This window comes from Doryrhamphus excisus, chromosome 9 (assembly GCF_030265055.1).
Source record: "Doryrhamphus excisus isolate RoL2022-K1 chromosome 9, RoL_Dexc_1.0, whole genome shotgun sequence".
Taxonomy (NCBI): Eukaryota; Metazoa; Chordata; class Actinopteri; order Syngnathiformes; family Syngnathidae; genus Doryrhamphus; species Doryrhamphus excisus.
Genome location: NC_080474.1, coordinates 12,504,786 through 12,521,641, shown reverse-complemented (window position 1 = coordinate 12,521,641; position 16,856 = coordinate 12,504,786). Strand labels below are relative to the sequence as shown.

Sequence of the window (16,856 nt, the reverse complement as noted above, 5' to 3'; positions counted from 1 at the left end):
CTAAACAGGATGATGAAGATGATGGGACCACAATGTCTGCTGCCTTCTCTGTGGTGTCTGAGAGGGAGCCTGAGAGGCCTACAGAGGTAAAATCTTGATGTTACTGATTTCCTCTCCATTCACATGTGTTTACATGTGGATTATAGTGACTTTTAGCCTACACTGAAGTATTAACGGATTCTTATCCATTTTAGCAGAGCATGGCTGGGCAGCAGGAAGAGGGTCCCTCAACCTCCACAGCACAGATTGACACAGTGAGATATGTATTCAGTAAATTCCAGAGGTTAATTCAGTGGAATTCATGTGCAACTGTATAATGTCATCCTTATGTGTTCCCAGCTACCACTAAAAGAAATCTACAAAGTGCATTTATTAAAAACAGTACAAAAAACAGAAAAAGAAATGGTGCTGCTGGACCGCCAGATAACTAAAACGGATCTGGAAATTGAATTATTAAAACACAAGTTAGAGGTGGGTGCATGGTCATAGGTGAATTGTGTTGATGATTGTAACAATTAAAAAGTAAGAAACCATTTTTTTTCTTATTTGTAGGAAATAAAGAAGACCAAATAAAAAATTTTTTGTCTTTCTGTTTATTTTACTGCTGTTGGTGATGGTGATTATGAAAAACGACCAAACTGGCTTTAAACACGCACGACAATGAATGAATCACACCGGAGACAGAAAGAAACTCGAGGTTCATTGAAGAAAACCTGGTCCCGACCAGGTTATGTTCACAGAGTCTGTTGCCATAGTAACTGACACCGAGGTTAAGTTACCTCTCTCTGTGAAACAGGCTGGAGTTACTCCTCTGTCTCTGGTTTGACTTACCTCCCTTTTTGAAACGGAAAACTCAGAGTTTCCCTCATTTCAGGGTTAACATACTCCGAGTTTTCACTAAACCTGCTTCGTGAAACGGGGCCCAGATGTTTGAGGTGTCACTAAAACAACAAATATGGACGTCACCGTTCTGTTTGAATTTGCAAAAAAAGCTAATTTTCTCTGTTTTTAAAAAAATCTATATCAGGTGTTGTTGCTCAAACCACACTATGTTCTAAAAACTCAAAAAGGCTAAAAGCAAACTTTTTTCTGATGAAGAAAGAGAGTCTAAAGCTTTTTTTTACAAAGTTTATGTAGTCCTAAAACTCATAAACCCAAATATTCTGTGGGTCTTTAAAGTTCAGAAAACAACAACAACAAAAAAAAACCCAAGGCAAAACAAAAACAAAACTCACGAAGCATCTTTCAGTTTCAGATTCACCATCTTACATTTATTTTACAGTGTGATCGATTGATTGAAGCAAAAAGAATTTCAGGCGAACTTCCTGAAAAGGGAGACACCCCCCTCAGAATTGTCTTTGATGGTGTTCCCTACCCCTCAGGTCAAAGGAAGGGGAGTCTTTGATATCTCCAGGGGTCCCCTTTGAACCTCTACGACTGGCTGACTCGGTTCCTGACTTGGTTCCATTTGGTCTGCTTTCTCATGGGAAGGTGTATTGTATACTTTCTCCGTCATGTAATCACAGCAATCTTTTCTTTTAAGTAGGGGAGACTTGCATTCTTTAACATTTGAGCTCTGTATTATTATATTCAAATAAAAACTGGCTAGAGCAGGGGTCTCAAACACGCGGCCCGCGGGCCAAATGTGGCCCGCAGGACAGTAGTTTGAGGCCCCTGCCTTGATATGAAAGTTTAATGTTAGTGCAGCCCGCGCAAGTTTGATATGGATGCTGTATGGTATCATGTAGCCAGAAAAAATTATTACGTTTGATTAATGTTCATGTTAAAGGTTAAATAACTGTTAATAGTTATGCTCCCTATCCGTGTGGAAGTGGTAAGTTTTTGGCTATTTAAGTGTAAAGGAAATAACTTGAAGGCTACCGTTTAGGTTGCTAGCTCTCTAGTCTGCGAGTTAGCATGTGTCTCAAGACCCTGCAGTTGCGCAATATGTTGTAAATAAAAAAAGTATAAATGTGACTATAGTCGTGTTTTGTCATGTCTACAGGGCTCTAATCATGCTTTGTTAATTTTAAGCCCAGACCCTATCTCCAGTGGCCCCCAGGTAAATTGAGTTTGAGACCCCTGGTCTAGAGGATATATAAAGTTATAACAAGTACTTATGTTGGCTCACAGAAAAATACATACATGTTTACATATGACCAATATTGTTAAACCCTCTCACGCTGTCTCTCCTCCTTTTTTGCCACTTGCGGTGGTGGGAGGGACAGATGCGTGGGTGCGCAGTGCTGCGCCGCACTGCAGCGTATTATTACAAAGCACTTCTGTTTTGTTTCGTTGGCCTAGAAAATAAACTGTAGGATGTAGTAGTTAATATGTCAATACTGCTCAGTAAGAATAGCACCCCGATATTTAGCACCATTATCTCTCACGGTAGAGTATTGGTATGCTAACATTAGGTATTGATTTTTCACCCTGCCCAATGCCATGCTTTGTTTTGTCACTGGACTTTTCAGGCTACCGTGATATGATATTTCTCCAAAGTGCATGACCTGCACTTGTTTTGGTCTGCTGCCCCCTGTCGTCTCTGTTCTGTCCTGCAGCAGACTCCTGCCTTGTTCTCCTGGTCTGCACACATGTTGTCCATCAGCCATTAGGCCTTCATATACCACTCCACTTCCATTGTTCCCTTGTCAGGTCATTTGCCTTGTCATGCCTCGCCCTGTCTGCATGTCGCACACTTCATTTTTGCTGCTGACCTTTTGTTTTTCTCCCTTGTACTCCTATTTTTGCTGCCTACTGTCTGTAAGTAGTTGAGCCACTTTGTAAATCCTTATTTGTTACTTTCTACTCTTTTGTTTGTACTTTTAGCTTCCCAGTGACCTTCTGTTACTGGCGTATTTTGTTGTAGTCTGTTTTTTCCTCCTCTTTGATTATTATTTAGATTAAGATATGCCTTTATTCGTCCCTCAGTGGGGAAATTTGTATTGCACAGCAGCAAGAGTACAGGGTCAGTTAAGCAGTACAAAATACACAATATAGAAAAATAAACAATATAAACAACCCAAGTATTAACAAAATCAACAGTTTTCCCCAGAGATATATACTATACAGTATGTAGATAATATGAAACGAGATGAGATATATGACCAGTCTATACACTGAGATCTTGTTAGAGAGTTAATATGATACTAAATACTATATGATATTAAATACTTTTTACAATAATATATATAAAAAAACCTTTGATTTACATTCAGATTCAAACCACAAACTATAACATGAAAAGTAATAAAATGAAATAAACATCAAGTTGAAGTTTGTTGTACAGTATTGATGTCAGACTGGAGTTTAATAGGAGCTACCAAAACAAACATCCTGATGGTGATGGTGTCATCAAGGGAGCTTGGGTGCTTGTTTGTCAGACACAACATCCCATCAGGCCATCTCACTGTGACCACTGGCTCATAATTAGTTGTTCCAGTATATTCCCCTGATGGATGCCTTGTTGTTCACCTCTTGTTACAGTATCCTGACGACACTCTCATTCCTAATTAGCCACAGTGCACCCCGCTACGTCCTTAATTGTGGTCAACCAGCATCCATATGAAATGACATCACTTGTGTTTGTGTGTGTGTGCTAATAAATAGGGGAGGGAAGGGGAAGTTAGTTGGAAAAACAAAAAAATACAAATAAAAAGTTCTCGAATTCTGTGATTGGCTGGCGACCAGTCCAGGGTGTACCCCGCCTCTCGCCCGAAGACAGCTGGGATAGGCTCCAGCACCCCTGCAACCCTCGTAAGTGGTAGAAAATGAATGAATGAATTAATGAAAGTTCTCGAATTGACTCGCCTTGACATATTCAGGCCTCAGTGACACGTTCAACCCTGACCATCGCCAGACGCTCCTTCAAGTCACATCACATACAAAGTCCTGCAACGGATGACAGTTGTAGAGAAGGGGAGAGATGTGTTGAGTGACTTCATGTTATGGATCTTCCCAATTTGGGAAATAACTGAATGTGTTTCCTTAAATTCTTCTATGACATAATTTGGCATTTTTAATCGGGCTTGTTATGTGAATATTAACTAAGCTTTTATACAGGCAGCTATTTAACCTAAAGTTACTCCCTTGGATATATCATTCATTCATTCATTTTCTATCGCTTTCCTCACGAGGGTCGCGGGGGGTGCTGGAGCCTATCCCAGCTGTCTTCAGGCGAGAGGCGGGGTACACCCTGGACTGGTCGCTAGCCAATCAGAGGCCACATATAGACAAACAACCATTCACACTCACATTCATACCTATGGACAATTTGGAATCGCCAATTAACCTAGCATGTTTTTGGAATGTGGGAGGAAACCGGAGTACCCGGAGAAAACCCACGCATGCACGGGGAGAACATGCAAACTCCACACAGAGATGGCCGAGGGTGGAATTGAACCTTGGTCTCCTAGCTGTGAGGTCTGCGCGCTAACCACTAGTCCGCCGTGCCGCCACTTGGATATATCATGATGGATAATTAATATTTCCAGATGCAAAGCTACGTACATATTATTGTTAACTCCACAGCCAGTAATGTAATTTTAATAAACTCTTGTACATTAATTGTATAGATAGATAGATTATTGTCTCTAGTCGGGATGGAAATATGTCTGCTAAGAGCCGTCTTTCAATTGTGTCCTTCCTATGGGCCTTCATTGGTTTTCTGCTGAATCAGAGCACCTGTTTCTTAAATTGCTCATGATACTAAAACATGTTACTGTGGTTGTTTTCACCATTAAAGACAACATTAAACAAATGGAATTGACCTGCAGTGTGAATATAACCTGAGTTACATCGTATTGTACCTCTGTCCCAAAGTCGGTACCTACAATCGCGTGACACAGTTTATGCCACATGCCTCAAACCATTGGTGCCTAACAGTCCGGCCATCTCTGTTTCCAATATAACTTCCTCCTCTGTGAAGGTTTCATTAGGGCAGTGTTTTTCAACCTTTGTTGAGCCACGGCACGTTTTTTACATTGGAAAAATCTTGTGGCACACCACTAACCAAAAATGTCACCACGACCTCATGCGTGCATCAATAAGTCTATCGGAGGAACAAGGTAGGTTTTGCCACACGGACCAATATTACATTGCTCTGCCAGTCTTTACACCACAGACACTCGACAGTAGCCACGTTTTTACATGACGAGTTTTTCTCTTTCCGAATGACCTTTCGGGAAACAATGATATCCATAGAAAGGAATATTCCAATATAAAAATTGGATAATTCCACTAGTGTGCCACAGCACAGTGGTTGAAAATCACTGCATTAGGGAATTGCATCGTTGCTATTGAGGATGTTGACAATGATTGTAATCGCCCAAAAGATTACAGAACGCCTCCTCAACTTGGAGGCCAATTGCCGATCACCATGAAGACTTAGAGGAGCTTGTTGACATGACAGCAACTCTTGGTGGAGTACTTAATGAGATCCATGGAGGGTGGTCAAGTCTTATAAATGTCTACTCGAATACTTCATAATTTGCATCGTGGAGATGAAGGGTAACATCAGGTACCTGGACGTGGATCAATGTGATCTTCATTGTCAGAATCTTGTTTGCTTTGACACAGTCTGTTAGTCTTTTTCATCTGGGACTAACTTCATGGATGCTGAGTTCAATAGAACATATATAACTCTTGGTGGCTATGTAGGAGTGGACAAACACGGATATCTTTATTTTGTTATCTTGTTGGCATTATATCTCCTCATCCTCTGTACTAATTTAACCATCATATGTGTCATCTGTATTCACAGGAACCTTCATGAGCCTATGTACATTTTCATTGCAGCTTTGTCGGTCAACTCTATTTTGTTTAGCACTACTATCTACCCCAAACTTTTCATTGATGTCTTATCCCAAAGACAGATCATTTCTCATTCAGCTTGTATGTTTCAGAGTTTTATGTTTTATTCTTTAACTGGTTCAGACTTCCTCTTGCTGTCAGCCATGGCTTATGACAGGTATGTGTCTATCTGCAAACCTCTGCAATATCCAACTATCATGGGAAGAATAACTGTTACTGTTCTCTTGGCCTTGGCCTGGTTTATACCTGCACTTGAGGTTGCCGTAGCGATTGCGATTAATTCTAAACAGAAACTCTGTGACTTTACAACAGATGGAATTTTTTGCAACAATAAACTGTTTAAGCTTTACTGTGTACAATCAACAGTTCTTAATGTTTACGGTTTGATTTTCATTGTCAATGCCGCTGTTATTCCTGTGATTTTCATCCTTTTTACCTATGTAAAGATATTTATCATCACTTATCACAGTTGTGTAGAAGTCAGGAAAAAAGCGGCAGAGACATGTTTACCTCATCTGATGGTTTTAATCTTCTGCCTTTTTTTGTCTGTATTTGATGCCATTTCAGCTCGATTGGACTCAGATCTTCCAAAAAGTGTCAATTTAATTATGAGTTTACAAATAGTTGTGTACGGTCCTCTGTTCAATCCAATCCTATATGGGGTGAAAATGAAAGAAATATCAAAGCACATCAAGAGATTGTTGTGTCAGCCCATGACTAAAAGCATATGATCACACCTGATAGCAGTGGAAAAAGTCATTTCCATATGGAGAGCATATGGGTTTAGAAGGTATACGTATATGGAAGAAGAAAAAGAATGCTGAAAACCACACTGTCTGATATAATTTATCATTTATTTTTAAAATCTACAATCTAACAAAGTTTCTGTGACTTTCACTCTTGTTTTCTATAATCAGTTAATTGTAATTTATGTTAGTGATTTTTTTATTAATTAAATATTTTTTACATTGACTTACAATTTGTTTGCCACACTTTAATGTTCCAGATCATTCAGCACATTTAAATATGAGTCAATGACAACACAACTGAATACAAAATGCAGTTTTTTAATGAAATATTTTATTATTGAGTGAGAAAAAAGATCCAAACCGACATGGTTCCCTGTGAAAAAGCGATTGTGGATAATGTTTCTCTCAAAGACCCAAGGTCATCTTAGGTTATGTTTTAATAGAGGGGCAATCGCTTATTCACCCTGGGCCATGTTGCTTTGAATTTTTTTCAAAGTTTCATTTAAAAACTGCTTTTCAGTTGTGTTGTCATAGACATCTAAACACACACACGTCACTGCATGTCAATGCATGTCATTTTTTAAATATTTTATGTTATTAAATAACATATTTAACATTTTCATTAATAACATTATTAAATTGTTCACAAATAAGTTTATTAATAAAAAAACATATTTTCTTGTCCTATGTTTTGTGTTTAGAAAACAGTTTGTTTTGTGTTCTATCCCAGCCTATCCCAGCTGTCTTCGGGCGAGAGGCGTGGTACACCCTGGACTGGTGGCCAGCCAATCACAGGGCACATATAGACAAACAACCATTCACACTCACATTCATACCTATGGACAATTCGGAGTCACCAGCATGTTTGTGGAATGTGGGAGGAAACTGGAGTACCCAGTCGTACGTTCTAGGGTTCATTTCAAAATTCTTTTATTTGCTTTTAAATCTCTCAAAAGTCTTGCCTGCCGTACCGCTCTGAGCTTTGCCATTTTTACACTCCGTTCCAGTCGCTCAGGTCAGCTGATCAGCAGCTCCTGAGAGAGCCTAAAACAAAGCGGAAGCTCAGGGGGGATCGTGCCTTTGCTGTTGCAGCCCCAAAAACCTTGTGTTTGTTTAATCGTGCTATATAAATAAAATGGATTGGATTGGACAGAAAACCCATGCATGCATGGGGAGAACATGCAAACTCCACACAGAGAATGGAAACCAGGTCTTCCGTGTATGTATGTATGTATGAATATATGTATGTATGTACGTATGTATGCGTGTTAGCGTGTCTGTTCTTCTCTCTGCTCTCTCTGTGACACACATGCTGGATGACAAGAGTGTTCACTCTGCATCTGTCTGAGCACATTGGTTATGTACGTATGTAGGTAGGTATGTATGTACGTATGTAGGTACGTACATACATATGTATGTATGTATGTATGTACGTATGTAGGTACGTACGTACACATGTATGTATGTATGTATGTATGTATGTATGTATGTATGTATGTATGTATGTGTATTAGCGTATCTTCGTGTTCTTCTCTCTGCTCTCTCTGTGACACACATGTATGTACGTATGTACGTATGTACGTATGTACGTATGTACGTATGTACGCATGTACGTATGTATGTATGTATGTACGTACGTATGTATGTATGTATGTATGTATGTATGTATGTATGTATGTATGTATGTATGTATGTATGTATGTATGTATGTATGTATGTATGTATGTATGTATGTATGTATGTATGTATGTATGTATGTATGTATGTATGTACGTATGTAGGTATGTACGTACACATGTATGTATGTATGTATGTATGTATGTATGTATGTATGTATGTATGTATGTATGTATGTATGTATGTATGTATGTGTATTAGCGTATCTTCGTGTTCTTCTCTCTGCTCTCTCTGTGACACACATGCTGGATGACAAGAGTGTTCACTCTGCATCTGTCTGAGCACATTGGTTATGTACGTATGTATGTAGGTATGTATGTCGGTACGTACGTACACATGTATGTACGTATGTATGTATGTATGTATATATGTATGTATGTATGTATGTATGTATGTATGTATGTATGTATGTATGTATGTATGTATGTATGTATGTATGTATGTATGTATGTATGTATGTATGTATGTATGTATGTATGTATCTATGTATGTATGTATATATGTATGTATATATGTACGTATGTATGTACGTATGTAGGTACGTACGTACACATGTATGTATGTACGTACACATGTATGTATGTATGTATGTATGTATGTATGTATGTATGCGTATTAGCGTGTCTTCGTGTTCTCTCTGCTCTCTCTGTGACACACATGCTGGATGACAAGAGTGTTCACTCTGCATCTGTCTGAGCACATTGGTTATGTACGTATGTATGTAGGTATGTATGTACGTATGTAGGTACGTACGTACACATGTATGTACGTATGCATGTATGTATGTATGCGTGTTAGCGTGTCTTTGTGTTCTTCTCTGCTCTCTCTGTGACACACATGCTGGATGACAAGAGTGTTCACTCGGCATCTGTCTGAGCACATTGGTTCAATAAGTGGAATGAATAGAGAGAGTGGGCTCTCATCTCTTTCAGCCTCTTTGTGGAGGCTACTAGCTACTGTAGATACGAGCTACTGGAGCTACTAGCTGCTAGTGACTGTAGCTACTAGCATAGCTGCAGTTAGCCAACTCTGTGACTCTGTATTTTATTTTTTCTTGTGAATTTGTTATTGCTCTTTAAATATGTTTGTTCTTGAGTAATTGAAAAAAAACAGTAAAATACTGTATTACTAAAATATTTGATAGCTTCAAATGAAAGGAAAGGTATACAAAACTGTAGTGAGACCAGCCATGTTGTTTGGCCTAGAGACAGTGCCACTGAGGACAAGACAGGAAGCAGAACTGGAGGAAGCAGAGATGAAGATGCTGAGGTTCTCACTGGGAGTGACCAGGATGGATAGGATCAGGAACAAGAGGGACAACATCAGAGGGACATTACATGTTAGATAATGTCAGAGAGGCCAGACTGAGATGGTTGGGACATGTCCAGAGGAGAGATAGTGAATATATTGGTAGAAGGATGCTGCGTTTAGAGCTGCCAGGTAGGAGGCGTAGAGGAAGACCAAAGAGGGGGTTTATGCATGTAGTGAAGGAGGACATGAGGGTAGTTGGTATGAAAGAGACAGATGGAGAATAGAGGGTTGGATGGAGGATATTGATTAGCTGTGGTGACCCCTGAAGGGAAAAGCCCAAAGAGAATGAAGAAGCGCTATCAACATCAAAGGGGCTTCCCTGAAGAGCCCGGATGTAAACAGTGTTAAGTGAACCCCGCCTCTCGCCTGAAGACAGCTGGGATAGGCTCCAGCATGCCGGTGACCTTCATGAGGATAAGCAGTAGAAAATTAATGACTGAATGACCCCCACAATGTCAGCCAAGAAAAAACCTGTGTGTTCAAGTCCCTGTTGGAGGCCCAGGTACATTATATTATTATACGAATTATATTTTGTCTAACGGTATTTTGGCGGCAGTATGGAGGCACACTATGAACACTCATGAACACATCATGCATCACACGTGATGTGTGATTGGCTTAAGATGTTACACTCAATTCCAGCTCAGTGTGTAGTTCAAGGTACCCTGTGAAACATTGAGTTTAGTTTAGCTTGGTGTTAATCTTAATGACTCTCCATGCTAACTCCATTACGGATACAAAAGTACAAGTACATACATAGAAGTTGTCAATGATGATTTATTCACTGTAATGTTCATGGTTTTATTTGTTTCAAACATGCTTCACAAAGTTACATTCAAGTACATCCCGTGTTTACAGTCACATAATTTAAAAAAAAGAGCTTATTTAATTCTACCTTTTCTCCATATCTCAGCAAGTACTGATAGTGTGTTCTCTTCCTGTGTTTAAATATTACTAAGGGATAAAGTCTTAAATAAATAAATGTAAGTAAAATAATAATGATAATTATAATGCATTACAGGAATAACAATCACATGGAAATAAGTCAAAAGTTTGAATAAATATAGGAGTAAAAAGTCACATAATCATAGTATAGTGAATAAATCAATGCAGGGTATACAATAAGCAACAATTCATTTAAAAATAGAGACAAATTCAATTCAGGATCAATTATATCAGACAGTATGGTTTTCAGCATATTTATGTACCGATATGCTGATGTAAATGACTTTTCCCAAGGATTACATGGAGAAATAAAGACTTCACTGCTAACAAGAGTAATTATATGTTTTTGGTCACAAGATGACGAAACAATCCCTTGATGTGTTTTGAGATTCCTTTCATTTTCACTCCATATATGATTGGATTGAACAAAGGATTATACACAAATATCAGCATCGTCATTACTGAATGTACACTTTTTGGAATATTTGACTCCAATCGCACTGTAATGATATCAAATATAGTGAAACAAGAGAAGCACATTAAAACCATCAGATGAGGTAAACATGTCTCTGCGGCTTTTTTCTTAATGTCTACACAACTGCGATAGGTTATTACAAATATTTTTATGTAGGTAAAAAGGATGAAAATCACAGGAACGACAATCAAATTTAACATGATAAACAAACCATAAACATTAAGAACAGCTGATTGTACACAGTGAAGCTTAAATACTCTATTATTACAAAACATTCCTCTTATTGTGTAGTCACAGAGTTTTTGTTTAGAATTAATTACAGCTGCCGCTCCAAGCTGGCTTGCAGGCATAAACCAGGCCGAGGCCAAGAGAAAAGTAACAGTTATTCTTCCCATGATAGTTGGATATTGCAGAGGTTTGCAGATAGACACATACCTGTCATAAGCCATGGCTGACAGCAGTAGGAAGTCTGAAATACCCATAGAATAACCCATAAAATATTGAAACATACAAGCTGAATGAGAAATGATCTGTCTTTGGGATAAGACATCAATGAAAAGTTTGGGGTAGATAGTAGTGCTAAACAAAATAGAGTTGACCGACAAAGCTGCAATGAAAATGTACATAGGCTCATGAAGGTTCCTGTGAATACAGATTAGACATATGATGGTTAAATTAGTACAGAGGATGAGGAGATATAATGCCAACAAGATAACAAAATAAAGATATCCGTATTTGTCCACTCCTACATAGCCATCAAGAGTTATATATGTTCTATTGAACTCAGCATCCATGAAGTTAGTCCCAGATGAAAAAGACTAGCAGACTGTGTCAAAGCATGAAATGAAGATCTCACAGATAGCTGATGTGAATCTTCGTCTCCACAATGTAAACATTAGAGACTGGTTCATCCTCCGTGGATCTTGTTGAGTGTTCCACCAAGAGTTGCTGTCAGGTGATGTGGATGGAACTTTCTATGAGCAGTCAATGCTGAGAAGAGTAAGTCGCCATCCACCTTATAAGGATGGCTCACAGGATGGAGACTGTCTGCAATTGGCCTTCAAGTTGAGGAGGCGTTCTGTAGTCTTTTGAGTGGTTACAATCATCAGACCATCCATTCTCAATGTCCACTAATGTAATTCCCTGCTGAAAGGTTTACAGAAGAGGACATTCTGATGGAAAACAAAGACCTATGCTTGACTGACTGTCATTTTAAAGAGGATGTCACAGAAGCTCTTCTTACAAAAACTCATATTGATTCATGTTGATGTCTTAGCCAATAACAGACTAATATCCAACATTCTAAAGCATTCTTTGTGCAGCCTTACATGCTATTGTCATTAATAGAACCGCCTTAAACTGGTTGAAATCCAGTTTGTCAGATTGCTTCCAGTTTGCAAATCATTTGTCTGTGCATATTGTCATTCATGTAGGTCATTGTATTCACAGGGCTTTGAATTGATTGCAACTGGACTGTTGATATATTTCCCTTAGGAAGTATTATTAGAATGACGCATTGTCTGAAAAACCTATGGAACCACGTTTTCCAAGAATGTGTAAGTCCCCAAATTCATGTTTCCACAAGCAGCCAGAATGGTAAACAACAGTCAGCAAGAAATGATTTTGTTGCTCGGGAGACTAAAAGATCCCTTTGGAAGGCCACAATCTCGTTCAGCCTCTTTCAGCTACTAGCTACTGTTGCTACTGTAGCTACTAGCTCCTAGCGACTGCAGCAACTAGCGACTGTAGCTACCAGCTATTAGCTACTAGCAACTGTAGTTACTAGCTTCTAGCGACTGTAGCTACTAGCTACTAGTGACTGTAGCTACAAGCTACTAGCTACTAGTGACTGTAGCTACTGTAGCTACTAGCCTAGCTGCAGTTAGCCAACTCTGTGACTCTGTATTTTATTTTTTCTTGTGAATTTGTTATTGCTTTTTAAATATGTTTGTTCTCGATTAATTGAAAGAAAAAATCAGTTCTATACTCAATTACTAAAATATTTGATAGCTTCAAATTGAAGGAAAGGTATACAAAACTGTGGTGAGACCAGCCATGTTGTTTGGCCTAGAGACAGTGCCACTGAGGACAAGACAGGAAGTAGAACTGGAGGTAGCAGAGATGAGGATGCTGAGGTTCTCACTGGGAGTGACCAGGATGGATAGGATCAGGAACAAGTACATCAGAGGGAAATTACATGTTAAATATAAATAAATTCAGAGAGGCCAGACTGAGATGGTTCGGACATGTCCAGAGGAGAGATAGTGAATATATTGGTAGAAGGATGCTGCGTTTAGAGCTGCCAGGTAGGAGGCGTAGAGGAAGACCAAAGAGGAGGTTTATGGATGTAGTGAAGGAGGACATGAGGGTAGTTGGTAAGAGAGAGACAGATGCAGAAGACAGGGTTGGATGGCGGAGATTGATTTGCTGTGGTGGTTATGGTGAAGATGTCACAGCAGGAAACACAATACAGTGACCATTCACACAAGAGCTGCTATCGGCCATAACCCACGCCAGTCACGTACACTAAAACACAGCATCCCACTCTTGCTGGTGAAGATCCACACATCACTTTCCCGGGTGTCACCCCTCATGGCCCAGACACACAAGTCACAGATATTACAATACAAACACAAAAGTACATGTCAGGATAGTTTATTGAGTTGCAGAAGATGTCAACAATCACAACATTTTACTTTTCCTATCCATGCATCATTGGTAATATTAATGCTTTTATTTGTTTCAAACATAATTACACTATTTATAATTGCACCATTACACATACCCAAACAGGAGAAGGAATAATAATGCTTATTTAATGCTACTCATTTTCTATATCCTAACAATTACTACTGATTTGTTAACTTCCTATGTGTGAATATATTTCTAACAGGGAAAGAATACAGAATGTGTGACAACACATAGATGACTTATGCAGGGATGAAGGGAGAAAAGAGTATGAAAGTACATGCATAAATATAATATGAACATTGATAATAAATTCAAAGAGAAGTATAAATAAATAGAAACATTGTATATTGTAAAAGTAAATGCAAGAAAACAAAGCAATAACGTATTAAATGATAATAGCTGAATACAATTCTCAGTTTTCTTGTAAACATCATATGCTAATGTATTACCTTTCCTAAAAATTACATGGAGAAAAAAAAAGATTATATGCTTTTGGTCGAGAGATGACACAACAATCTCTTGATGTGTTTTGAGATTTCTTTCATTTTCACTCCATATATGATTGGATTGAACAGAGGACCGTACACAACTACTTGTAAACTCATGATTACATGTACACTTTTTGGAAGATCTGACTCCAATCGAGCTGAAATGATATCAAATACACACAAAAATAACCAGCACATTAAAACCATCAGGTGAGGTAAACATGTCTCTGTAGCTTTTTTCCTGACTTCAAAACAACTGTGATAAGTTATGATAAATATCTTTATGTATGTGAAAAGAATAAAAATAGCAGGAACAGCAACAACATTTAGCATGGAAATCAAACCATAAACATTAAGAAATGTTGATTGTACACAGTAAAGCCTATAAACCTTATTGTTGCAAAAAAATCCATCTGTTGTAAAGTCACAGAGTTTTTGTTTAGAATTAACTACAATCGCTACGGCAACCTTGACTGCAGGTATAAACCAGGCCACGGTCAAGAGAACAGTAACAGTTATTCTTCCCATGATAGTTGGATATTGCAGAGGTTTGCAGATAGACACATACCTGTCATAAGCCATGGCTGACAGCAGTAAGATATCTGACGTGCTTAAAGAATAGAACATAAAATATTGAAACATACAAGCTGAATGAGAAATGATCTGTCTTTGGGATAAGACATCAATGAAAAGTTTGGGGTAGATAGCGGTGCTAAACAAAACAGAGTTGACCGACAACGCTGCAATGAAAATGTACATAGGCTCATGAAGGTTCTTGTGAATACAAATTAGAAATATGATGGTTAAATTAGTCCAGAGGATGAGGAGATATAATGCCAACAAGAAAATAAAATAAAGATATCCGTATTTGTCCACTCCTACATAGCCACCAAGAATTATATATGTTCTATTGAACTCAGCATCCATGAAGTTAGTCCCAGATGAAAAAAGACTAGCAGACTGTGTCAAAGCATCTGACAATAAAGATCACAATTCATCTCCACAACACACACACTAAGATGTTGGATAAAGACCACGTCTTTGACAAAACCACACTCCATGCATCTCATTAAGTACTCCACCAAGAATTGCTGTCATGTCAGCAAGCCTATTCGAGTCTTCATGGTGATGTGGATGAACTTTCGATGAGCAGTCAATGCTGAGAAGAGCAAGTAGCCATCCACCTTATAAGGATGGCTCACAGGTTGAAGACTGTCTGCAATTGGCCTCCAAGTTGAGTAGGCGTTCTGTGATCTTTTGGGTGGTTACAATCATCAGACTATTATGCCAAAAGGGAGGTGGGTCATTGGTCATGTGCTTAATACTACTACTACTCTGGCATACGTTGATATTTAGATGGCTACCCCAAAGATAGACAGGGAGCTTTGCTTAAGTTTGAATCCACTGAGGGATGGCACCACTATTTTGTGTAATAAACTCCTGATCAAAATCTTAAGACCAGTTGAGAAATTCCACAAGATTCATGGGATGAGATAAGCTGATACTTCGTATCAGACGCCATAGCTGTTTGGGGATGGCGGAAAAATGTCACCTCATTAGTTGGCATCATACTTTCACCTGCCGTCAGGTTGAGATCCCATTATGTGTCTTTCATCTGACATCAGATGTGGTGGGACAATCAATGCAAAAATGTACATGCTGGTTCATATGGTTACATCACATAGTGGTTGCTGGGATTGTTTATTGCATTAAAATGTGCCTGACACTCTGAAAAACCTGCCTGTGAGGTTTTGTGTCTTTTGTGTTTTGTGTCTGCACTGTGCGCTTGTCAGCCAATTTACCACTGCGCAGGGTGCGCTTTTCCTGCACCAAGAATAGACCAGGTTGGAGCTGGTGGTGCGCTGTTTTGTCGCAGAATTTTCACTGCGCCAAGCTGTAAATGTGGACACCTGCCGCTGGTGCTTCTCCATGGCCATCTCGGCACAGCCCAGTCTACCAAATTACCAAATTGGCTGCTGGACGAAATTACCATTGAGGTGCGCCACGCTCCGCGACCCTGCGCCACTTTAGCACTGCGCCATGAAAATAGAACCCACGGTTAGTGGAGTCACCGCAGGAGAGACAAAGATTGTTTTCATCTGATGCATTCCGCAGATGTGAGATGACCTCCTACGAGTTGCATAGGAACCTCAGCAGGAGACGAGAAGTAGAGAAGATATCATCCCAGGCTGTCTGGGCATGGAGGTCATTGGAGGTCACACATACAGGTTGCGAGCCTCAATCCTCTTTGCGGTCACTGACATGATTTTCAATCTGAACTCCCAAAGCGATGAGGTCATTGAGGTGATCAGGAGTCCCCAGTGGGATCACAGGATTTTGAATCAAGAAAAATTGAGAGTCCAGTAAGACTATCAGTGGCAAGTGCTTTAAATGTTATGCCATAGTCAAAACACACTGTGCGCCCTTTGACAGCTTGTGCACGGAAAGTGTTGCTTCACTGAATTTGTTTTTCCACTGAGGGCCGCATACTAAAAAGTCAAAAGATGCGGGGTCACTTTGATATTTGTATTTTTTTAGTCCATCCATCCATCCATTTTCTGTACTGCTTATCTTCACGAGAGTCGTGGGTATGCTGGAGCCTCTCACTCGAGCCTGTCTTCGGGTAAGACACCCTGGACTGGTCGCCAGCCACAGTACACCCGTTAGTAGGGGTGTCATGACACATTATGCTCATGAAATGAGATGGTA

At 39.2% G+C, this 16,856-nt stretch overlaps 2 protein-coding genes across 2 annotated transcripts; one reads left to right on the top strand and one right to left on the bottom strand.

The window, feature by feature from the left end:
- The first annotated feature begins 5,609 nt into the window (after positions 1–5,609).
- On the top strand, positions 5,610–6,542 carry LOC131135971 (olfactory receptor 11A1-like). The gene has a single exon (XM_058082408.1). The coding sequence runs from the start codon at positions 5,610–5,612 to the stop codon at positions 6,540–6,542; it is 933 nt and encodes a 310-aa protein (XP_057938391.1).
- A 1,029-nt stretch (positions 6,543–7,571) lies between these two features.
- Positions 7,572–15,074, bottom strand: LOC131135970 (putative olfactory receptor 13C6). Its single transcript, XM_058082407.1, has 3 exons — positions 14,616–15,074; positions 11,040–11,303; positions 7,572–7,604 (listed from the first exon to the last, which is right to left on the bottom strand). Exons 1-3 carry the CDS (start codon positions 15,072–15,074, stop codon positions 7,572–7,574), a joined length of 756 nt encoding a protein of 251 aa, XP_057938390.1.
- Between the last annotated feature and the right edge of the window lie 1,782 nt (positions 15,075–16,856).